The sequence below is a fragment of the Cydia pomonella genome, chromosome 1 (genome assembly GCF_033807575.1).
Source record: "Cydia pomonella isolate Wapato2018A chromosome 1, ilCydPomo1, whole genome shotgun sequence".
NCBI classification, from domain to species: Eukaryota; Metazoa; Arthropoda; class Insecta; order Lepidoptera; family Tortricidae; genus Cydia; species Cydia pomonella.
The window spans coordinates 21350217-21377470 of NC_084703.1; the positions used below are offsets into that span (position 1 = coordinate 21350217).

Consider the following 27254-nt stretch of genomic DNA (forward strand, 5'->3'; position numbering starts at 1 on the left):
ATGGCCAATTTCATACATCATCGACGATGATTCATTGTTTTGTACTTGCACAAGAAGTTATTATAATAATTAATTAACCTTTTTACACACATATGCTATTATGACTGTCAAAGTCATCTATAATAATTTTAAGCTTTTAACTTTTACTTTCTTCAATAAAAATAATTTATACTTGCAATTAACATAAGTTATATCAGAGTCTAGTAAATAAATAATTGCTTGTCTCTGTTTATATAAAACATAAACAAGAGTTATATTAAAATATGGAATACGTAAAAGAGAGCGACTTAATATTTTGCTTACAATAAAACGCAAAACTTAAAATTCGTAAAATGTCGCTTAAAGAGCGCCTTTCCTCCGTCGATATTAGAAGGAAAAATACAACCTGTAAAAATGTAATCCGTCATCATCTCATCAGTTCATCGCTACTTCACACAATTTTCTTATAGTATTCTAAAAATAAAATTGAACTATCGAAATAGAAGACTAAAACATAACGAATTAAGTTTCGAAAATAATATAACGTACATTTGACGTCACAGTACAGTCAACGTTAATTGACTGTTAAATCAAGAACTTTTAGTAGTAGTAGTGGTAGTAAAACAAGAATAAAATACACATCATTAGTACAAAGGCGAACTTATCCCTTTAAGCGCTCTCTTCCAGTTGACATTTGAGCAATTGAGGGAGAATTGGAGACGGTAGACATCCGTACTGTACATAGCTGCGAGAAAAAATAGAAAAGGTATTTGGTTTACTTATAAATACTTACAACGGTATATGACCTACAACAAATATATACATATATATTCAACTAAATACATATCTACAGTAACTCACGCAAACAGAACAAGGAAAATCCTTACAGACCAACCAAGACAACTGCTAGGCACCCTGAGAAGACAAGACGACAGCACCACCAACTGCCCAGCAGAAACGGAAAGGCTGCTGGTGGAGACCCACTTCCCAGGATGCAGAGTAGTAAATTAACGAGAATCAGAACAACAAGCAATGAACTATAATCCAACTACAAGCGAATGGAAAACCGCAGAACAAATACCAGAAATTAACAACCTGGGCGGTAAATAGTTTTGATAACTTCAAATCGCCTAAACAGAAGTTCTATAGGCTATAAATTAATGAAACATTTATCGAATTTACTATGCAGCTGCATAGCCTTTAGATATATACCACAGAAATGGAGGGAGGTAAAGGTTTATTTTCCTACCCAAACTAGGTAAAACAGACTATTCGGACCCTAAGTCCTTTAGACCAATCAGCTTTACATCCTTCATGCTAAAAACTCTAGTAAGACTCTGCGACAGAGAACTGAAGGACACGGCTTTAAAAAGCATAGAAATTCATCCAAACCAACACGCCTACAGTCAAGGTAAATCAAATGTAGTTAGCAACATAGCGAATGCGCTAGAGAGGAAAAACTCCTGCCTAGGCACCTTTATCGACATAGAGGGAGCCTTTGATAAGACCAATTTTAGCAGCATTCAAAAAGCATTACAGAGACATGGAACCAATCCAGTCATAATCGAATGGATAATGAATATGTTACGATAAAGAATAATACGACTATCCAAAACCAAGGGTCACCAGGCACTAGTCATAAGAGGATGCCGCCAAAGAGGGGTATTATCACCTTTACTCTAGAACCTGGTGGTAAACGATCTAATAACAAAACTAAACAACTAACACTTTATCACGGTAGGCTACGCAGATGATCTAGTTATACTAATAAGCGGCCTAGCAATCAGCACACTGTGCGATCTCACACAAACAGCACTAAAAATAGTAGAGAAATTGTGCAAGGAGAATGACTATTCGGTAAACCCAAAAAAGACCGACTTAATTCTCTTCACATACAAACGAAAATTGGATACATAAGAGATGCCGGCACTGTTTGGCACAAAACTGACACTCTCAAAAGAAGTAAAATACCTAGGCATAATCCTGGACGACAAACTGAACTAGAGTAAACACCTAGAAAATAAACTAAACAAAGCAACAGTAACCTTCTGGCATTTTTTAAAAATTAAAATCTGATCGGCGATTGGCCCTAGTCACACCTGATGGAAAGTGAAGACAAAGCCTAAGATGGAGCTCACCGGTTCAGTAGTAGCCTATTCACTCTTGCTTTAAAGAGACCGAGGTCATATTTATCAGGAAAAACAGATGGCGGGAGCGCATTCCATTCTTTAGCCGTCCGTACCAAAAAAGAGGAGGCAAATCGTTTCGTGCGAACAAATGGAACGTTTACCACGAACGGGCGCATGCCGAAGGATGGTGGGCAAGAGATAGGTGGCTTGCCCCTCATATCATACTGTGGCTATACAAGATGATAATAATATCAATGATCAGCTATGGCGCCGATGTATGGTGGCCCCGCACCCAGCTCACCACGGCAATAGATAAACTAAACAAAACACAGACTACCATGTGTGGCTGCGATTGGCTGTATGAGAACTACTCCAACCGCAGCACTATAAATAATGCTAGGACTTCTGCCACTGCACACATACATACAGAAAGAAGCAGCTGCCACAGCCTTCCGACTGCACAACCTAAACCTGTGGACAACCATCAGTTCATCGCACAAGAAGATCTATGGAAATATGATATCCCAACTGTCCACACTGGGAGCACCAATTGACAAAATACCAGAAACAATTTAATCTTCCTGAAAGACTATGCCGTATCGCTAACGGAGGATCCGAAAGAAGGATTAAAACAAACAAACCTAAGAATTTTTACAGACGGCTCGAAAACAGATGAGGGGACAGGAGGAGGATCTAAATATACACATCTCAAAGCCCCTGGGTGAACACAACGCGGTATTCCAAGCTGAATGTGCAGGTATAATAGAAGCTTGCAATGCGATAAAAATATGACAAATAAAACATGAAAATATACTAATCCTGTCAGACAGTAAATCGGTACTACAAGCTCTATGCAGCGACAAACTTACCTCAGTACTCTAAAGTAAAGTCTCACAGAAGTGAACAAGGAAGGCAACAGAGTAACGGTGCAATGGAAACAGCAAAACATATTCTTCTAGAATGCAATTAGGTAGAAGTATACAGGAACAAATACCTAGGAACGCCGAACACACTGAAAGAGGTATTCAATAACCTGAAAACACTGTTAGGTTTTGTAGAGGAGCTGGGGTGGCCAGAGTAGCGCTACCTCGTTTTTCACGCAAAATAGGCACAATGGATGTCAGTTGCGGAAAAGGCCCTGAAAAACTAACTAACTAAACTAAATACATATTATTCTATAATATATATTACATATATACATATAAAAACTATTATGCCGCACACAGTTTAAATAAAAACTTTTTAGGATACATTCGGAATAGCTGATATTACTATTTGACCACTAAAGTAGGTATAGCATATTTGAGTATAACCTATCTAGAGTCATATAATATCATTGGTTAATCTGAAGCATTCTTTAGCCCTAGTGTAAATTTTTCGATAGCGAAAGTGACGTACGCGTTTGCGTTAAGTCTCAGTTTATGTGGGATTTAGAAACAGCGCGCCAAGCGGGACGTTTTGGAAACTCTAAATCCCATACAAAGGACACTTAACGCAAACGCGTAAGTCACGTTTCGCTATCAAATAAATTTACACTAGGGGCTCTGAAGTGTAGGTATGTAAATAGTTGTTTTGAATTGTGTATTGTGTAAATGGTATACTCGACAATTTTTAAGTCATGAACAGTATCCACAGTTTCCTTAAACTAACGCGGAGTACTAGATTAAATCACAACTAAATAGCTCCTTAATTTATTATCAATTAAAAGAAAAAATATTCCTATTTATCGACATTCATGATCACCCTACATCTGCCACACCCTAGTCACATGACTTAATTGCAATTCGCAGCGTAAAACGTTATCCTAGATATAAGATCCAAAAGATGAACCACACTGCCACATTTTTATGTACAATTAACAATGTGTAACGAGGTGGCAGCATGGTTGAATTTATATCGCCTAACAAGTATGTAAGTGCGAAAGTGACAGGCATAGTGATAAGTGATAAAAATGCGACCGTGCTACAGCCGCAGATACTGTGGTCATGTCGATAAAGTCATAATGATAAACTATCGAGTATCGACATATTTTACAATTATAATTGTGCTTGAACGGTTTAAGATCGATTCTTTTTTTTTACATCTTGTTTTTGAAATTAATCTAAATTTAAAAATGAACAGAAAACGCTTTTATTCTTCTTTATCCTGCTCATCAGCTCACAATTTTACCATCACTACACAGGTTGTAATGAAGGGAAAGTACGGATTTTTTATTACAATGCGTAAATAACTACTAATAAGTATATGTTTTTCGTAAGAATTTAGTTACTTTATTATATTTTATTGTCACATGGTTCTGTGGCGTAGGCACAATACCTAGTTCTTGTAGCAACGAAACGGCCAAGCCACATAATTTTGACTAAGGTGTGGACTTTGTGAAGTTAGGGCTTATAGAGTTAGAGGCTTGGCTCTACATCAGATCTGATAACTTTTTTACAGTGCGAGCCTTATGGTTTCGTCTTGGCAACATTTTACATGAAAATGTTTTTGGTGGGATAATATGTATGAGGAATTCCCTAGATATCCATCATTAGAACTAGGTTAATTAGTAAGTATATACTTACAAAAAAAAAACCAAATCGGTTGATAATTGTAAGGGATCAGAGATAGCAAATCCACCTTAACAGCAGCGTGAGCACATTAATTCATGTTTGTTTAGGCGGCATGAATTTTTTTAGTTACCTATGTTTCCGTATGTTTAACACTTCTACAGGTATTAACTGCCGGTATTTTTTTAGGTTAGTCCTGTTTTCGTCTCTCTTCTGTCTTCTTCTGTCTTATGGTCCCGCTCTCTCCTCATAGCTTGGCCACAAAATAATGGTACCTATCGCATGTGATAATAGTGATAAAATTAAGCAATTAATAGGAAGAAAATATTTTATATGTATATTCATTTCATATAGGATGCATAAATATAGGATAAGTCAATAACTAGTTGTATTATCGCCGCTGGTCGGACAGTTCCTTAAAAAACAAACGTGAATCACGATTAAATTATAACGACATCGTTTTATTGTAGGTACATTTATTCACCAATTTGAAACCAACCTAATATAAAACTTCGTTTACAAGGTAAATAAAAAATTTCTTTATAAATAACTTACTCATAAAGATCTTAAATTTACTTACTTATCAAATTCAGTAAGCACATAATTTAGACACAATTGAACATTTTTTAGGCAAAATTGAACTAGTATTAGAACTTAACTTTTCTTAATTTCAGATCAGAATTAAATTCTTAATCAGAATGATTAGCACATTCGATATACATAATTAAATGTCTCTATCTAATATCGTAATTACAAGAATCGAGTGAAAAACATATGCGGCAATAAATGGCTACTGTGACAGCCATTGCCAGGTATTTCTAATTACCAAAAAACGAAATAAGTACACAAAAGTTACTAAGCTATAAATAAAAAGTTGGTAACGACCTGCACATTTTTAGTATTTCATCGAATAGAAAGATTGAAAGTACTGTCGATTATGAGTAAGAACAACCTGAAAACTGGATTAGAGATTAAAAGTTTTATGAAAAAACAATGGTTCAATTAATAAATAGGTTTTATTTTTCTCGCGGTTGAATGAAGTCGTGTATTGGAAGGTCAAACCTCAAAATAATAACTAAAGCATAGAAGCCGGGCAAAAATGCTTCGCAAACATGTATACCAGTCCTTTACTTCCTAACGAATTCGATATTGTTCGAAAAGAGATGCATATATGTTTGTTATTCCTCATTTACGTAGGATGTCACAAGTTTTGTGCTTTGCTATGGATGTTCTGTGTCGACTTTTCATATCGATAAATTATGCGCTATTGTGCTATGTTAAAAAAATCGGTACATTACTAATGGTAACAAAATCACCAGAGATATACGAGATACCCTATAAAATTATCTAAAATACAAGATCAAATATCAGTCAAATATATATAGATACTTTTGGGAATAGTATTTGAAATACTTCTTTCTAAATAGCTTTTGAAGGTATTTAGTAAGTTCGCCCTTTGTACATTTTCTTATGTGCAATGATGTTTAAATAACGAACTAACTAATTTATGTGTATACCGTTTTTGATCACTTATTTCATTCGCCTCTCTCTAAAATTACTTATCGTTGCTCCAATTTCAGTAATAAGAAATAAATTTGAATTTAAACTTGTACTAATTGGTAAACCAACAGGATAAGGATAGTTCATGGTGATAATTACTATGTTTGTCGATAGGTTATTATTCCGAGGTCGATAAAACACACACATCACTATGCGAATAAACATAACCTTAAATAGTTCCAAGAAAATTTCGAAAATACATGAAAATATCTATACACAATTGAATACGGTGATATTTATATAAACTACTCATATATGTTTTTTTTTTGTTTAGGTTAGGTCCTATAAATTAATATCATCAAAATGGAATGAAACTTACTTTTCTTTTCTTCCTGCATGTGATTTACAGCCCTCGATCACACAAGACATTGGCACATAAGGTACTTTTAACCATAATAAATAAAAACTCAGCACATTTTCGAACAATCTTTCAGGAATAGCAGAAATATAATTAAAATTCTGCAATATGACCGGTGAAATTCCGCGAAATCTTTCAACTAATAAAATACGACTATGTAAAGTTGGCACATATTCACACTCTACTGTGAAATAACAGACATATATCCAATTACATCCATTTGACATTTTGCTTTGTTCATTTTAGTGACAATCCTAGAAAAAAAAAATGTTATAGCGAATTTCTCTCTCATTCACTCATAGGCTAAATGTAATAGCGTATTGTGAATAAGATATATTTAACCGAGCTCTTATTTTTGCCCGGCTTCTATGCTTTAGTTATTATTCTGAGGGTCAAACTTCTCATATGAGATTAACAAAAATATATTTAGACTTCATCACAACGCTAAAAGTTCGAACAACTTAACTTAGATTTCAAATATCACGCCGAATTAGGTATCCTGATTTTTACGACTACTAAATAAATGATTTGTACGTTTAATCGTTACACCCAAAATACTTTTACAGTTTGTTTATTTAGTTCAATTTCATTGTTCCACTTTCCTGTATCTTCTATGACTTCGGGGATATCATCAACGTATCCCATTTCCTTGCACGGTGATGGAGGTATTATGCTTATTATTGGAATGCCAATTTCTTGAAATGAACTCATTGATGAAAAACCGCTTTCGTCTTCCGTAAATTTACTTACAGCATGATTATAATCTAGTTTTTTGTTGCTCAAAAACGATTTACTGTTTTTCATTTTAGATTTTTCTTCAAAAATATGGTTCTGCTTTTCTTCTGAAAGCTTTAGTTCTGCGAATTCGTTTTCGATGTCACAATTTAGCGTTGTTAGTGGCATTATTAATTCTTTAATATTATCATCATCGGCATCTACCAGCGAACAAGGCAAGTCTTCATATAGATCCGAATTCTTGGAGATAGATTTAATTATAAATGATTTTGTAGATACATTTTGTGTTATTAGATCCATTGGGCTGGTGTTGGAATTTATCGATTCGTTTTTATCATTACTTACAATTATTTTGTCATTAGAGTTATTTTGAACATCGTTACAGGCGAGATCTGGCAGCTTAGTACTTAGTACGGTATTGGCAAGAGTTATTAGCCGTGAGATTTCTTCCGTGATTTTTTGGGAATTACCAGTCTCTGAAGTCAGCGATAATTTGGATTGGTTCCTGAAACATTTACATTTTTTTTTAAGTAATTGGTGATTCCTCTAATTTTCAATTTAGTCAGTGCATTAATCTAATTAATTGTTCATTACTTACCACGTGCTATTGCAGTCTTTATATCCATTAACATTACTTATTGACTTGCTGATCTTCCTTGTTCCAAGTTTTTTAGCGGGACGCAAAGAATACTCCAGATGTTTGTTGACGTGTACTACGGACCGAGAGCGCGGTATATCTGCTGCGTTAAACGATCTCGGTAATGCCCTCTCTTTGGAAATGTCTTTCATGTTTTCATTGGTTGTATTGAAGTCGGTTTTATGACACTCAATATGGTCTTTCACTCTATTGAGGAAAGAAACTATTTGGTTGAGTAAAGCTATGTGCATTTGTCGATTCGCCTCGGTCTGAAAATATAACTTCTCTATTGAATCTCATTAACTTTTCGTTTAATAGGCAGGTTGAAGATGGCTTGTAGAAATAAATAAACGGAAATTCGCCAAATTAAAATCATAGAATTCCTTCGCTTAGCTAGATTGGTTCGCATAGCGATAGCATTAGCAAATCATTGTTACAAATAATTAAAAATAGTGATTTAAGAGTAAACATATAAGTATAAATTGTTACAGATTATTCAGCTAAACAGTTAGCAGTCAGGTATGACGGCATATCGTATTCTATCAAATGAGGATTTTATGATTATGATTATGATTACCTGCGCCAGCTGCCACCGCAGGGTGTCCACCTCCATGTGCAGCGCCGTGACCTCGGTGTGCCGCATGGCGGAGTGGCTCGCCGGCGGCGGTGCTTTGTCTCCGGACTTGTTCACTTCCAATGTTTGCTCCTTGTCGCCATTTTTGGAAAGTTGAGTACTAGGCTCAATTCTTTCTGGAACCTGCAAATAATAAATATATATTCACACCGCTCATACCAAAGAAACCTGAAAGTTCTCAGAACAAGTAATACACAAACATCGTAACGTATGATGAGCCACTTTACGATAATTAAGTACAGCCAGCAAAAACAGATAACGGAATGTTCATTATATCAGTCGCCTTGTGTATAGTTTATAAAAAGTTTGGAATACTAACAACAGTAATGCTGATTGAGAGTGTCATGGCTTCTCACGCTTTTGCTTCAAACATTGTGTCTTCAACCTCTTATCGAAAAGTGCTCTCTGCAATCGACATAACTGATATGTGATATTTACTACTTTAAGGCCGTATTAATAGTGTAGCTAGCTGGATACCTCTTTCAAATTATATAGCTATTAACCGATGTGTCAGTGCAATTGTACTTAAATTGCATAACTGGCAATATTAAAATTTACCAACAGCTTAAGAAAAGCCTATACATACAAGAGTATGTACTTATTAAATATACATTTTGCCATGACGGGGCCTGTCTCTATCGGTGGGCTGCTCTATTTACAACGTTAATATAAACATATTGTAATCGTACTCATATAAATATTATATGCGTCAGTTCCGAGCGCACTCGTGAAATACCTCTCGTAATACAATATCATTTAACTATCCCCGTAACGGATCTTGTAATTAAGGCTTATTATCAGATTTAACTGTCCTGCGGCATAACATCAGGATTATTATTTCCGTAACTGATACAGTATAGTTATTTGTCTAACTAGAACATTTCTCTTTAGATATCATTAGTTTGTACGATTGGTTAGTAGGATATATTCGTAATTCTAATATTTATATGACACATTTTCTTCAAGTGATATATTCACTAGTCCCTGCCTTTCTTCTCGTGACTAGAGATAAATATGATTTATTTTATTTATTAATCTATGACTTTAAGACTTATCGATAACAGATTTGTCGATGTTTCGTTTTATCAAACTCTGGTGTGTGCCAGAAATATTATACGTAGGTATATGTGTCTGCACCGTGTGTTGTACTAAAATGTTCTACATATTTTGTTTGGTGTGCTAGTTACAAAAAAAAACGATTATTTAAATTAAAGAGCGGCATGTAAACATTGCAATAACTAATGAACTATCCTCGAGGTTCCGCTCAAATGGCGAGCGGTGCTCTCAGGTTGCGCGAGGTGGTGCTGGGTTGCCAGGGTCCCTCGTGTGTGGCGACAGGCGCCCAGCCGCCTGGAACCGAGCACGCGTGATCAAGGCCACTGGTCAACTTCTCAAGTTACACCGCCTACTTTTCAAGAGCATGTGAAGACACTATATTGTGAAACTACTTTTGTTTGTTAGATGCACACATGTTTTGTGCCTCTGCTGTGTTGTTGTTAGGGGGTAAAAGTTTCAAATTTCAGTTTTTTTTGTTGCTTGCATGCTGTTAGATGCAGAGAGAGGTGACCCTCCCCCCCCCCCCCTGCATAAATCTGCATAAATACTAGCTTATATACCGAATTTCAGCTTTCTAGGACTTCAGAAACTACCCTATCCCGAGAATTTTGTTTATCTGGTATAATCCAAACCCAAGTTTTGAGGGTTAAATAAATCGATGAAAGGCTTTGAGAATAGGTAGGAAGTGTCCTTGCACTTCGTTTGGCTCCTCTTGGTAGGGGCACTGACGTGCCCCCCCCCCCCCCCCCTCCCGCCCATTAACACATTTACGCTTAATGCAAATATCTAAATACTTATAATTATTACTGGTAAGTATTGCGACAAACTTCGCCGATTTTTTTCAATCTAGATAGCCAGTCGTCACCGACGTTTATTAACATAAAATAAGTGCAAGCGCGTGTTACTTAAGTGTCTTATTTATGGTGCCAAAACATTTAAAGACAATTAGAAATTGAAATGGCTGCCTGCCTCGAAGACCATACGGAATAATTTTCACCGAGGTTACGTAAAGTCTGAGTCACAGCCCCAAATATATTAACCGTTTCATTTGTGTTGTTCGTCGTTGCGTTTGGGCAGTCGAGTAGATAGATGTTTTAACAACCGGCCGGGTTGGCGGCACGATGAGGCAAGCCCGTCATGCTCAGCCGGCGACGCGTGACGCGGGCATCCGGTTAGGGCCCTCGGAAGTCCTAACGACCGCCCTACCCCTCCCCATATTCCCGGATACACCGACAAGTGCACCTTTGTCATGCTGGTATGACAACACAGGTTGTATAAGGCTGAATGTATCCTCAGGATAATGTTATGATCTTACTTACTCACTCGTAATTGGTGCATAGTGATCAAATAGGGTTGATGTTCCTATACCTTAAAGGAATTCACTAAGAATTATATTGAGCGCCTGGCAAGGCATCCTAATCCACTGAAACAGGACAAAGACTTTAAACCGACTGATCAAACCAGAAATAAAATCCCACTTAACCTCGTAATACCATCACATGCTTTTTTGTAAATTTTCATCTACATTTTTAAGGCCTCTAGTTTTTAATGTTATTTATTTCATTCGCATTCGACGGACCAAAAAGTATTGTCTGATATCTTTCGGAAGAATTTCACTCCAAATTACCTTTAGCTACTGATTGCTGTTGTTTGTTGACTCGTGAGAATAGTTGTTTATGGTTTACTTCCTCTCACTATGCTAAACAGTATTCGAATACGAATGAATGTTCTCCCGCCACGCAATGTCGGTGTGGGTATCCTGGTACACAATGACTTACATAATGGAGCTATATTTTTGTATAATTACTACCTGTAAAATTATTGAATAATTTCTGAAAATGAGATTTTAATCAGATTATGCGAAAAATTCACCAACTGGCCTTATTTGTATTTTGAGCCAAAAAAAATATTTAATTAGTATATATTTAAGTATCCAATAAGTATCCTTATATTTAAAATTGATCAATATTCGAAATACCAACAAACATTTGTAAAATAACATAAAAAACTTGGTTACAACTTAATATCACAGCTCACAAAGCAGCCGCTATCGAAATCTCTTCCCAAATGCCGTTACCTAGAAAGCGAGACAGAACCAAAATTGTAACTGATTACGAAGGCGTCGCTCAGGAGCTTTCAGTGACAAATTGGGGAGAAGTGTTATGTGAATCTGATGTGAACATCGCAACTGGCACCTTTATGAGTATTATCAAGAAGGCTATTCAAATTAACTCCAAACAAGTTAAGATTCCTCGATCCAAATTCACGCTAAAACCCTGGATGACGCCAGGACTCCTCCGCTGTGTTAAACATCGCGATAAGCTACGTACAAAATCCAAACACTATCCACATGATACAGTGCTTCAATTAACATATAACAGATACAAAAACTTTTGACACAATCTTCTTAAAAAACTGAAACAACAATATGAAAAAAATGAGCTTTTTAATAATAATCATAACACAAAAAACAGTGATATGTTGTCAAAAATATATGTAACATTAACAAAACAAAGACCATACCTACAGAACTCATATTTACTGCCGATAACTAATGCCGAGCAATCTCTTAATAACTGTAATTTTTTTTCCTCCGTGGGTCAAAACCTAGCTAATAATATAATTTCTCAATCCAGAAAGTCAGAAGAATATCTAGCTAATAATCTTAAACTAAACGTTTGCACTGACAAGTCCTTCTTTATGCAGCCAGCTGATTTTAGTGAAATTGAAACCATTATTTTGCAGTTAAAAGTCGATAGTGCACCAGGCCTTCTTTCAGGTTCTGGTTGTTTTCCGGACCAATGGAAAACAGCATCTGTCACTCCGATACACAAAGAAGGGCCAAAAAGCATTCCCAGTAATTACAGGCCGATATCGCTGCTCAGTATATTTTAAAAAAAATTAGAAAAAATAGTCAACACTCGATTAGTCAATTATCTTGAGAGCTACAATCTCTTTTCGAATCGACAGTTCGGGTTTAGGCGGAATAAATCCACGGAAGACGCCACTTCAACCCTTGTCAACCTAATTTCATCTTATTTAGATAACAATCTAAAATGTATTGGCGTCTTTCTGGACCTGGCTAAAGCCTTTGAAACCGTTTCGATACCGATTTTGCTCCGTAAGCTTCAAAATCTGGGGATACACTGAGTCCCACTATCGTGGTTCGCAAGTTACTTGACAGATAGAAGGCAACTTGTCAAAGTAGGTTCCTTTACTAGTTCCATAGAAAATATTAATTTCGGCGTCCCGCAAGGAAGCATTCTTGGTCCCACCCTTTTCACAATTTACATACATGAATGATGGCCTAAATCTAAAAATACCTATTTCTGACATTCTCTGTTACGCAGATGATACCGTTATAATTTTTAATGACACATGCTGGGAAGACACAATCGCTGCCACAGAAAGGGGCATGAACACAGCATCGGACTGGTTCCACTCCAACCTTCTAACCCTGAACTGCAACAAAACTAAATTTCTTTGTTTCTATAAGATCAGCTCGTCAAAACCATCTTTTTCACCCATTATAAAAATCCATACATGCACAGACTACCTTACCACTAACTCCTGTAACTGTGATTCCATACAGAATACTAACGTAATAAAATATCTTGGTTTTTTAGTAGACGAAAAATTGAACTTTTACAAACTCTCTGCTAGAATAAGAAAATCCATATTTATTTTTAAAAAGCTCCGGAACGTTGCCGAGGATTCTGTGCTTAAATTAGTTTACACCGCGCTTTGTAAAGTCGGTGATTGGCTACTGTATCACTGTTTGGGGAAGTGCGGCAAAGACATCTATGCTGGAAATTGAAAGGGCTCAACGCTCTGTTTTAAAAGTGATGCTTAAAAAACCCTTTCGATTTCCAACCATTGATCTATATGCCGAAGCAAAGGTCTTAACCGTACGTCAGTTATTTATAATGAAACTTTCCTTACATACACACAGTCAAAATTGTTACCTTGCTATATTTCATTAATCAACAAACGCACCTTTAACTTACCAATTCCAGAAGTTCGGTCCGCCTTTGGCAAACGTTTTGGGGAACGAATCCGAGTGCCTACTTACAACGCTTTGCTTAAACACTATAACCTTAAAGACTGCACCATCGTAGAAGCTAAGAAAGTCTTTAAATGTTTAAAGTGTTTAAATTCTTACATTCACTTACTTATGCCGAGACAGAAGATATTTTAGCTAAAATACTTTAGTTTTCATGCCTTGCAGGTTTTTTTTTTCTTACTATAACTAATTCATTTTAAGTTTGTTATCTCATACTTACTTTATTGTGTAACTTAGTTCAATAATTTTAACTGTAACTGGTTCCCCGCGATACAGGCGTAACCTAGTGCGTCTCCGCACTATATATCCATTGATATATTCTGTTATGTATTTTATTGATAATAAAATTTATTCAATTCTATTCTTATTTGAACTGACCGCGCAACAGTAGCGTAGCGGGGAATTGTCGCGATGTTCTTTAATTCAGACTTTTTGAAAATATCGACATGAACAGCACTGCCAATTTAGTTCGGTTTGCCTAATTCTGGAGGCAACTTTAATTTTAACCAATTACTACATGTCACTGACATACATAATAATTATGTACCGTACTATATACTTACTTTACTCTTTCATGTACCGTATCAATTATACCTACATACGAGTTTTTTTTGGCATTGTAGTGATCTACTCTGAATATAACCTAAAAGAGTTTCCAAACCGTCTTTTATTGATTAATTTTGCGTGTGATATTATAAAATAAATAAATAAATATTTTTTTAGGGTTCCATTTATTTTATTCCATATATACTCGACTTTATTTTATTGTATTTCTAAGAAAATGTGCTTATTTATTTATTTTGAACAAACATTATCCATTTTTTAACAAATATTATCGGTTCGACTCGGGCTCCGACAAGGTTGAAATTATCGATAATGCCTTTCCGATATCGGATGTCGGAAGGTGCCTTTGAGAAAAACAGCTGCAGGACAGTGTCATATGGCATTAAGTCGGCCTTTTTGCGTTATCTATAGTTTTCAGTACTCGATTATGATGTATTAAATAAATAAATACATATAGAAAAACACATACCATGTCTTAAATTTTACCCGCTCTCAGCCGGCATCCGATATCGGATCAGGCTTTATGAAAACGCTCTTACGCGGCTATTTATAGTCGTATACACCTAAGGGCGCATAAAAACATCAATAATTATATTACAGACTAAAGAGGAGAGACATCGGGATGGGACTGGATTCGGACTTAACTTTTTTTATTATATTTGAGGACTATATAACTTCATGAACAAATATTCGTATTTAACACATAAATAAATGCCCTCACCGGGATTGGAACCCGGGACCTCCTGCTTCGTTGGCGGGGCTACTACCGACTAAGCTAGAACTAAGTTATGTAAGATAGGAGCTTCATAGGGTCCTATTTTGGGAAAAAGGGAAGGAGTTTACCCAGCAAAGGGAAGCTCCAAACTACGTACTCAAAAGTCACCCCTGGAGCCACAAAATAAGGTCATTATTATAGTTACTATACTCTATTCTACCATCAGGACGTACCTACCAACAAATAATAATGATGATGGTATTTATTGAATGTGGGCGTGTTGTTCACGGTTGACGCTAACATACAATACTTGTCGGCGTCCTGACATGTGCTGCGCAAGAGCTGAGCTTATACAAATCACATGCGCGTCACGTATGGTTTTCGTGTCTGTTGCGGGCTCCCTACGTGCGTCGGGGATCACGGGGCAAACAGGTTAACCATACCCTGACCAGAAATACACTTCGAAAAAGATATCTTAGTATCGGTCTATTATATAAGTATGGTCAACAATCTTAACATTTTCAGTGCCAATCGTCCCATTTCCAATACAACATGAATACACCTAGAGTGTTCATGTCATGGCATTGAATTTACAATTAAAGGGTCAATTTGTATTTATGGTACTTACGCACTAGCTGTACAGATGTATTTATGCCCTGAATTGGAACTAAAATTAGTTATATTTTTTTTGATGTTACTTGCGAGTAAGCGCCCACAAAATATTTTTCTCAAAGATGCAATGAAATATTGATATAACGTTCTTCAGTCGAAAGGTCTTTATTGAAATTTCATATAAAATTGCAGGCCTAGGCTGGGAAGTTGCTCTTTTTTAATTTACAGTTCACATAGATTTATGACACAGCATCAAGGCATTCAGCCATTAAAAAAAACCATAAGCAATACTTGCTTTTTGGTTTGTTATGACATTCTGCCAATACGCTTTTTTTTTCTTTCTTCTAATATGGCAAAATTTATAGGGCTGTATCTCTTAAACCATGCGTCGTAAGGCAACGTATTGCTCGTATATACATTAAACACCACCGACTGCCAGATTCGGTTCATTTAACTATCGTGGATGTGTTCCTTCCCCTTTCTCCTCTGATTTCTAAATCCGGTATCAATTTTGCATTTATAATAATATTAAGTCGTGATCGTCAAGTGACGGAACTTAACCTATGTATGAGCCTCTACTTGTACATTTAAATTTTTTACGCGACTGCGGAGAGCGAAGACGGAGACTATTCATATATTAATCTTTATTCCCTTGTATCATGTAGACCTCTAAATCACAACGAAGTGCGCATGTAACAGGGCAGAATTATATGATTTTTAAAATTGAACTGATGGAAGCTCCCAATATCGAGCATTGGTGAGGGGGAGCCGCAGTATATCCTAAAACTACGTCCAACGCCACAAGAGAGGTAGGGCACAGCTTAAGTCATCACGCTCGAAACTGGAGCACCGATCTCCCAATACGGCAACACGGTACTGGTACTGCAGCTACTACAATTAGAAATCGGGTTCCTACCCTTATTTTCTTGGATAAAAATAGAAGTGTCGGTACGTACTACGTAGTTTTGTGTATTTGGTGGTGAATAGGGTTTGCTGGGGGAAACACTTGTCGAGTTTTGTACTTTTGGTGGTAAAATAAATAAACATATGTAAAATAGGTATATCCAAACATAAAACGAATTAAAAACTAAACTTAACCACTAAACCTAAATGTATCTTTTGGTGGTGGTTTGTCATATTTATTTGCGTATTTATTTTAGCGATGGGAGGGTGGGAATATTCATTGCATGTAAAAAATACGGAAGTAAATATAACGGGTTGGCACAGATCGACTAGCACGTTATCTTTTCGCGGATTAGCAATAGTACATTACAATAGAGGCCGGGAAACGTAGGATTGCAGGCCAAGTAGATAGAGGTACGCGGCCGGCAACCCCGTTTCTCGCCGAGATATGTATAGTGCTTTTCTCAAACTTGCAACTAAAACAAAAAATTGTAGTCAATTTGTTTTGTGGCGACCTACTCGGCTCGCCACTGTATCAGCGGTGTACAAGCTTGCGCTCGTAAGTCCGCGCGCCAGCGCGATGCGCCACCGCCGTTGCTTAGCAACGAATGTGCACAACAAATCACCGTACCAAGCTAACTGAACCTAGTTGACGGTTGGATGCCAAGACGTTGTGTCACAATTTGGCGTTAAAAAACAAAAGAAGGTTGCTTTACAGTCCTAGGTGTGTAAGGCAGTATGAAATTCCTTTACATATCATCTTCACTCATCGCACCTGATATGTAGTATTTCATAGCAAGTTTGAGAAAAGTAATATTTTTTGAATAGGGTTCCCAGTGACTCTACATTTATACCGTATCTTATCCTGTTAATACATTCCTTTAGCCTATAGGCTGCGCTGGTCTCATACCACCTGGTGACCCCGCGATTATTTGTCAGTGTCGAAGTAAAGGCTGTCCCGGAAGTAAAGAGACAACTTTCAAAGTCTTACTGGATGAAAATTTTATTTAAACAAAAGTAGAGTTTTGGTGTCATTGCTTCTATGGTTTCATTGTCTGTCATTTCAAGCGGAAATTTCGGTATTGCTTATTCGTTTTTTCAAATTTAAGCATCGGAATATGAAGAACTTGCTAATAGGGTTTTTCACAATTGCCTTTATTTTACGAGTCTCATATTAAAAAAGATATATTCAAACACTTTCTTCAAGGAAGAGCTAGACAAACTAGTATATATAGAATACATTATGAAGAAACGGTTGAGATTATTTTTAAGAAGGTTCTGGGAAGAAATAGGACTATCACGCTCCTCGAATCATTAACCGAGTTAAATCGATTTTTAATAAGACTCCGTTAACGTCCGTCAGAGTGGCAGCGGATAAATTAAAAGTATCAAAGCTGTCTGTCGCCAGAATGAAAAAAGAACGATCTAGGTTTCAAAAAAGATATGAACCAAATTACTTCCAGACATATAAAGGACCAAGAGAACCGTGGAAAGAGAGAGACGAAAAGTTTATAAAAGTTAACTGGAAAAAGTACTCAGCGTTTATTGACGTTTGTTGTTGTACCAATGTTCCGGCGAACCCCAATGATGTTCATGAAGGCAATATTTCCATACAACTATTCATTAATTTCCATTCAGTTATATAGATGTGACATAGAACCAAAAAAATGTATCAAAAGCCAATTTTTTGACAAAACATTTTGTATGGCCAAAGGCGTGGCTGCAAAATCGTGAAAAGCTGTAAGGTGACGGGCCGCAAACAATTAATGAAAAAAATATTTTTAAGAGGTTGTGGGCGCAAAAGCGATATCAATCTAATAATTTAATTAATTTTCTTGCAACTTACAACCAAAATTATAACTTTTATTGTTTACCTGATATTACATTTTATGGAAATAAATTTGTCTCTTTACTTCTGAGACATCCCATTATTTTAAAAAACTGGCTTGTAACTTTATCATCTAAGTGTTACAAATAACGTGTATAAATTAATTAACTTTCTCTCTATGTTTGATAAGGCGATCTTGTTAGACAATAGCCCAAAATTATTACCTAGCGAGGTTAGCTTAACCTAAATCAGGATACATGTAAATAATCATTAAAAAGAAAATATTTGACAATATTTTATCATGGTATTTTGTCACAGTTCTCTATATATTATTAACCGTGATGGGTAGCTCAACAGCCACTTAGCTATTTTCTCTTACTCGGCATTTCGTTATTAAATACTCAAAAGCCAGCAAATTCAAAGGCTCGTTATAATTGCCACGATAGATGACATGTTCCTGAACTGGTAATGTTAGCGATGCGCTGTTGTTGAGCGTGACTAATCTCGGTGTGGTAGAACGCTCAAATGCTCATTACAACGAAAAGAAGGTAAATCATCTTTATCGGGTCTCTTTGCGGTCACACTCGCAGTTCACACGAGACTAGCGGTAATTCATTTACTGTATCGGTTTGAACGTAAGTTCATGCCAAGTTTGAATATTTTTGTGATTTACTGTGGTGACTGGGAGTAGGTGAGAAATAAAGAGGAACCAGGTTCCTGACAAAATTTATATTTTAGGTTTCCTTACCAAAAAGGTACCAAAGGAACTCTTATGGTGCGACTATCCGTCTGACTATCTGTCTGTCACACTGCTAAATTTCTCGGAAACTACGTGCGCTATGTATTTGGAATTTGAAATAGTTATAAATAAGGCTAAACCAGAGGTATTGGAAGATATCCAATTTTTTACTACCTATGAAAAACTACCGAAATTAGAGGGACCAAAATTCAAATTCAATATATTAACAAGATTAGCTGGGGTATCATGAAAGGATTTGATTTTCATATTCTGAATTGTTTTCTTTTCCTCGCGTTGTCCCGGCATTTTGCCACGGCTCATGGGAGCCTGGGGTCCGCTTGACAACATATTCTGAAATAATGTTGTATTTAATTTACAGTAAATTAATTTATAAAACGTTAACATGATTGCAAGAAAAATATCTCTTTTTTATACCACGTCAGTGGCAAACAAGCACATGGCCCACCTGATGGTAAGCAGTCACCGTAGCCTATGGATGCCTGCAACTTCAGAGATATTACATGCGCGTGCCGGCCCTTTAAAATTATCTATCTATCTCTATCTTGATTATTATTTTATCATCAACAAAGAATAATTCAATAATTTATCCGCCTTTGCGTGTTTTAATATATTTTTCTTGACTCGTGACTCTTACACTTTTTTTCGCCTAGCCCCCATCCGCGAAGCCTGTAGCGTGTGATAAGGAACTTCGTTCCAACATCCTCATCCTCATCCTCATCCCCATCCTCATTATCATTTTGGTGGAAGAAAGGGTCGTGACGGGGTTTGGTGGCGGACAAATCAGACACTTTTTCGCCTGGCCCCCATCCGCCAAATCCGTACCGTACCGTCCGATAAGGAGTTTCGTTCCAAAAAAACACATCAGATCATAGTTTTTATGGAACCTTTGGCCCTACAACATACATATTTTTCCAACTTAATCTAATGCACGGGTCTGTCCATAATTTGTAGTAAAGTAACAAACCATGTCTAGGTAATCTAATGTACAAAAACAGGTGGGCCTGACTCATCCAGCCCGGATCCAGATAATTTAAGTGAACATTCAGGTGTGTGGTGTGCGCAGTCGCACGGAACGAGCATAGTAGGTACCAGAGCACGTAAAGAAAAATAACGCAGCACGTAAGATAACACGAATTGGTAATAATAATAACACCTTGTCTTTTGTAATTTGATGTCAAATTTAATTTTGACACGTCAGTACGAGTTTTAGCGAGCATAGTCAATCTTGATATTCCATTGCGATTTTGATTGAATTTAAGCAAACTGTGATGTATGGTTATTCTTCATTCCAAATAAAATTAAATTCTAGAAGATCACTAAATGAAAGATCCTGAACCATTAAGCAAAAGATTCAGAAGTAAAGCAAAGTCGCTTCATTGGCTTCTTTTTGTGTTTGTTTTTACAGTTAGTATTTTCCACGCGTTGGTGCGGTAAAAAAAATATGTTTCATTTTATATCAAAGTTTGTTTAACCCTCGTGCTTTGATACGATCCTCGCAACGATCAAGCTTCCACTTTTAGAATTTTGTAATGATTTGCTTGTAATTTACGCGGTATCAATGTGAGCACGGGGAGTTAAGCAACAACCTAGCCACCTTGTAAAACAGATTACAATAATAATATCTTATTATTTACAAATTATGATGTAAAAGTCGCTAAAATGATTGGTGGAAAATTGGGTGGAAATATGTTCTTGTTCGATATTTTATTTACAAGGTTTGAATGACAACCTAAAAATCGCACTAATATAAAGAACCATTTTTCCTTCTGTTTAATCTTATCTGGGATGGAGTATAAGACACACATGTTATTCAATAATCATTTTCTGTAGATTTCTGTCTTTAATAGTTTGTTTTAATTTATTTTGTTTATAGTTGAAAGTACTTACGTTTTGAATCGTTACTACGGTGGTGGTATAGTAACGATGAAGCATACTCGCATGCCAGCATATTTCCGCAGTATTTACCACAGCAGTACCCCTAGTGTAAATAAATTCGATTTCCAAACGTGACGTACGCGTTTGCGTTTAGTCTCATTTTGTATTGGATTTCGAAAGAGCGCGCCAAGCGGACGGAAACTCAAAATCCTATACAAAATGAGACTTAACGCAAACGCGTTCGTCACGTTATGATGTCGATCAAAGTTACACTAGGGGTACAGATTCAAATTGGTATTCCGCGGAAAATGTGGCTTTTACATTTTGTTATTTCGGTATGATTATTATATATTATCGTACAAATACAAAATAGAATAAAATAAACCAAGATGATTTAGAAATTAGCTTGGCCTCGGGCACGCAGTTCATGTGAGAAATACCTAAAATAAATACGTAAAAGTAATTTAAAATTCTTCTTTCAAAGATTAAATAAAGACCGTTAAAAACTTGACTAAGATGTGGCACTATTAGAATTCTTTAATGTCTACGTAATAATTTATTTATTATGTATAGTAATATTGAAAAAAAAATTGTCGGTTAAATAACCTCCAAGGTGGTATCATACTCGAACTTGAATTTCGTCAAATCAGGTTATACTCTTTTGAGATCTTCTACATAGTTATTAATAAGTAAGTCAGTAACGGTATTTGTCACCGCATGATTGATAATTATCAAGCCTCTACGCTGCTACCGGTAAGACAATAAACAATAGCGAATGATCCCGTTTCGCAGTGGGTGTGTGATCGAAAATGAGTTCACGGATGAGTGTGCATGTACAGTCAGTTGCAGAGAAAAGGTACCACCACTGCATCCAAATTTCTATACGTACCTACATAAAACGCTCGAGTGGGATTTTATAAAAATATTTACACAAAACTTTAACTCTATATTGATAAGCAGTTAATGGGCTCTTTACATAATATATTTAAAATTTAACATACAACATAATATAAAATTTAACATACAAATGTTTGGTCAAAAAATAAAATCGATCCTTAGGTATTTTACAGTACATATGGGGCTACTTTATAGCACTAGTGCGAGAAGTAGCATATTACGTTACTGTGTCGAACATTTAAAGGGCCATATGTACTGTAAAACGTTGTACGATACATGTGCGAATAGGTAATTCGCAACTCGTGTCGATTTAAAACACTCCCTTCGGTCGTGTTTTAATTTATCGCCACTCGTTTCGAATTTCCTATTTTTCGCACTTGTATCGTAATGTACTATTTTATTGTTATTAGTACCTGGGCGACCGAGCTTTGCTCGGTTATAACTATTTATTGTAATTTGGTGGTCTATGGTGGTGATAATCTTAACTACATTTTTTTTACTAAATTAAACTTGTCTAAAACAATAAAAATTAAAAAATTATATATAAACACATGGTCCATGAAAGAGCTAATGAAGGGTAACCTTCCATTGTCACTGAAGCGCAAACTCGTTGACATGTGTATTCTGCCTGTCCTAACCTACGGGGCCCAAGCTTGGTCACTCACAGAGATTCAGAAGTCCAAACTGAAGGTTTGCCAACGCGCTATGGAGCGCAGCATTCTAGGTATTAAACTAACGGATCGGATAAGAAACACCACGCTGCGTTCAAAAAACCCTCATTGCTGACGTTGGTGAGAAAACCGCTAGACTAAAATGGGACTGGGCCGGTCACGTCTACCGCATGCACCCAGAGAGGTGGGCTAGCATAGCCACCAAGTGGATGCCGGTAGAGGGACGTGGACGGGGCAGGCCCAGGCGGAGATGGCGGGATGACCTGGACAGCTTCCTGAACAACTGGCCGGAGGAAACACCAAATCGGGAACCGTGGAAATCAAGGGGAGAGGCCTTTGCCCAGCAGTGGGACACTCAAACAGGCTATTAAAAAAAAAAAAAACCACATATAAAAAAAACAAAAGTTAGTCACCGGGCGAGATTCGAACCCGTAACACTCATTTAGCAGTCCGCGTCTTAACCCGCTGGACCAGACGGACAGTGGCCGGCAACACGAAATTAGCGACCATATTCTGCGTCGCAAGAAAAACGCATGAAAACTCGAAAACACGCGTTTTCCCAAACATAAGGCTAATCTAGATAGATTGTATACCCCCAAAAACCCCCATATACCAAATTTCAGCGAAATCGTTAGAGCCGTTTCCGAGATCACAGAAATATATATACATATTGTACAAGAATTGCTCGTTTAAAGGTATAAGATTTATTTATTTGTATTAAGAGCCAACTGTGTCCCAGTGCTGCGCAAAGGTGTCCCTCCTCTTTTTCCACTCGTTTCTGTTTAGTGCTAGTTCTGGCTAGCCTCTAAAAACATCCTCGATCCTATTTATATTACTCCTCCTAACATATACGATGTTTTTTGTAAATTTTCATCATTGGGCACACAACAGCAATTTTAAATTTGAGCGTCGCTGTTGAAAGACGTTCTTCTAAATAATCATCCGTAAGACTAATACGAAAGCGCCTAACTTATTAAAACATGTTAAATAATAAATAAAGAAATAAATATTATAGGACATTATTTCACAAAATTGACTAAGTCTCACAGTAAGCTCAATAAGGCTTGTGTTGAGGGAACTTATACAACGATATATGTAATATATAAATATTTATAAATACTTAAATACATAGAAAACACCCATGAGTCAGGAACAAATATCCATGCTCATTACACGAATAAATCCCTTACCAGGAATTGACCCCGGGACCATCGGCTTCGTAGGCAGGGTCACTAGTCACTAGGCCAAACTGATCGTCGACAATACTACAAACAGTCGCACGTGAAGTAGGCTTTATTATGAAATAATTATCAAAGCGTGATATAGCTTTGTTGTCGCCTGTGGGCACATTGAGAGTCGTACATAATTATATGGCGAAAAATGTATCTGATTAAAATTGACAACATTTCATTTTTATTACACCTTAAATTGTACATATGATTTCGAAGAATTTTACTACCGGGGACCATCGGCTTTATAGGCAGGTCACTATCCACTTTTGAGCATAGCACTTTAGTTATAAATATCAAAAGTGTTTGGATTTTACTTATCGTAACATTAATCTATTATTATTTGTATTATTTGGTTTTAAACTCTCGAACTGCCTTAGTTAGATAAACACCTTATCAACTTATCATCCACATCTGAAGTGACTGCACCACTCCTTTCTAGCTTTATCGAGTACCTAATATAGCACAGTCAAGACATGACCTTCACATTCTTCAATAAACTACAGATATATTAAACTAAATATTGGACTTAAATACCTAAATATAAAAAGTTGATCGCACTCGAAAAATTTCGTTACCGGACTCTTAACCACTGTATTTAGAACCAAACTATTTATAGCCAAATATAATTAAATAAACCCCTAAAAAAATAAACTTACTGGATTAGGCCAGTTAGATTAACGTGTTATACGAGCGTGTAAGCTCATAATAGAACAACTATAGGGAAATGTAACGCACTCGTAAGCTTATAAAAACCAAATGTAGGACAATTTAACGCGCGTATAAGTTTGTTCTGCCAAAACAACCGTATACGCGCGTAAAAATACGCTAGTCTGCAACCGCCCTTAGTAACATATGGTTTATCAATTAAGGGATGTGCTATATGGATTATATTAACCGATCAATGGAATAATTGAAGCGAACAGAAACCATAATCAAATAATAATCGAATAATAGAGCATCGATTCGCATTCCAAGATAAATTAAGAATTGGCTAAACCGTTGTCCCTTGCAATCGCACAATAGTGACTTGTAAGCGCATAATCCTGGAAATCGTCGCTCACGCACCCAAACGCGATATTCACGTGTTTAGTTAATCAGTTTGGCGCACTCATGCATTAATGCACGACAGGAACCAATTCAGGCCGTCAAGAAACCCAATAATAACTCATAATCGTTTCACTCGTAAAACATAGGTACTCTATTAGGTATTAAGTGAAAGCAATTAACTATTTTATTAACGTACAAAACGTACAAATAATTTATTATTAGTTTAAAGTGGTTACTATAGCTACATACTGGTACTTTCTTAGATCCGACCTCCCTTAGACTGTCGATTGGTTTGCGGCTCGGGGTTTCGGTTTGTATGCCACACATATGCTCTTGTGGCATGGATGTGGACCCACTGGGACACCATGGAATATCTTGTCAAAAAAGTGCAGGCCGTTTTTCAAGACATGCGTCGTTTAATGACATAATCCCTCGGCATCTTGCCACCATCTATGTGCCTGCTCTTCTTCAGCCGACTGGCATTATCAGGGATGATGGCAAGAGGCCTGATGAAGCGTCCTTAGTTCCTTGGAGCTTGGGATGGGTGTTACTGTGGGATGCTACCTGCGTAGACACGCTGGCATCGTCCCAACTCCAATGGACTACTGCAAAAGCGGGGGGAGCGGCGAAATTTTGAAACGTAATAAATATAAGACCTTCGGTAGAAAGTACCTACCATTTTGTGCCATTTGGCGTTGAAATTCTAGGTCCATGGAGTCCCAGCACGCACAAGTTTTTCCCTGAAATCGCGAAGCGTCTGGTTAACGTAAATAACTGGTGACCGAAGAGCTGGCGGTTTCCTCGCATAACGCATAGCATCTCTGATATAATGCCTCGAGGCCAAGTGTTAGATTAAAAAAAAAAAATTTTTTTTTGTTATAACTTATTAATTTGTACAGTTCCTGTAATACCTCTGTGTATATCATATTTTATTACGGATTTTGTTAAATTATTACTAGTAGTAAATTACACATAATAAGTATGTACACATCGTATGAGAATTTTTAAGAAGGAAATTCAAAGGGCTGGTATTGAATCAATTAAATAATATAATCAAAACATCTAATTTTATAAAAATATTATAAATAATGTCAATATCTAGAGAAGAAAATGGAGAGTTCCTTTGTATGTCGTCGTCTCTTTTCGTCCTCAAATTAATCTCACATTACTTGTTAATTTAAACGCCCTATATTTCTAACATATGTTTAATGAACTACGTAACTTATTTTCTCATAGTAATAGTATATTTCCCAAAATCAACACTACGTCTGTTTAAAAACCTATTATATTTATTTTAAAAACCTACCAAGAGCATGTCAAGCCATGCTCAGTGTAGACTTCCGTAGTTACCTGTCCGGATGCTATTAGTAAGTATCATGTACATAATAATTCACAGCGATTTCGTAAGTCTTTACTATAAGCGATAACTCAAAATCGGCTTAACTGATCATGTTCGCTATAGTTTTCATTGAATGTCCGTAGATACATATTAAGCTTTATTTACACGATTCTTTTTCTTTCGAATTTATGTGTAGGTACCCTAACAAATTTATTTTATTTTACTCGTACCACTGTTTGTTGATTGATTTATACACAGTGGGCCAATGAAATCCGACAGATTTTAAAGGTGTATTCTTGACCGCATTTAGAGACTAAAATGGCACACAAAGTTTCCTGAAATCGATCTTTTTTTAGAGGTAATGTTAATTATTGTGAAAAGTTGTTACAATTTAAAAAAAAAATTGCAAGAATAAAACTGTTTATGGTGAATTTGGCCAAAACTCATATTACATTTTTTGGTCCTTATGACCTCTGGAATTCATGGTTAGAATCTGTCGGGTTTAATTGGCCCACGGTGTATATACATGCCAAATTGTAGCTTTCTATCACTAACGATCACAGAGCAAAGCCTTTGACAGACAGACAGACGGACATGGCGAAACTATAAGGGTTATAAATAGTTGACCGCGGAACCCTAAAAACAGGTGGTTAGAAAGACAAAACCATTTAAGTATGTCATGAATATATTATAAATGTACTTGGTGCAACCGAACGTAGTAGTTATTTTTGCAATAACCTTTGAAATGTCAAGAACTTCAGTTACCCCCGGCTAAAAGGTCTCTAGAGCCCCTATTTTCTCTAGGAAATTTTTTAAGCGGCCTATACACTAAGGTATACCTACTACTTAAAAAGTACATATGTGTTTTTTATAAGGGCTAAATAACACCAAAAATGTAGATATATATACAGTATATAACAAAAATAGAGAGGATTTCATTTAAGGACAAATTCGGTATCGTGTAAGAAAAAGTAGAAAAAATAATTGTCACGAAAAAAGTTATGGGGCAGGTCGTCAAATTCGGCCAACCCTCCAAACAAAGACCAAAAATTTTTCGAGTCAAAAAAATATTCTTTTATTTTTTCCTAATCATAACACGATACCGAATATA

General features: G+C 36.4%; 1 protein-coding gene across 3 annotated transcripts in view; it reads right to left on the bottom strand.

Moving 5' to 3' along the window:
• Window positions 1–4971: 4971 nt before the first annotated feature.
• LOC133527449 (uncharacterized) overlaps window positions 4972–27254 on the bottom strand; it is a 34004-nt gene continuing 11721 nt past the window's right edge. For 2 of the 3 annotated variants that reach the window (XM_061864468.1, XM_061864479.1), the window contains exons 2-4: window positions 8525–8704; window positions 7909–8216; window positions 4972–7815 (exon numbers count right to left, since the gene is read on the bottom strand). In XM_061864468.1, coding sequence (XP_061720452.1) covers window positions 7119–7815; window positions 7909–8216; window positions 8525–8704 — 1185 coding nt within the window. In that variant the 3' untranslated portion in view covers window positions 4972–7118. Of the gene's footprint in view, window positions 7816–7908; window positions 8217–8524; window positions 8705–8900; window positions 9589–27254 lie in introns of those variants that run through there. The other variant, XM_061864487.1, reaches the window with a different exon arrangement.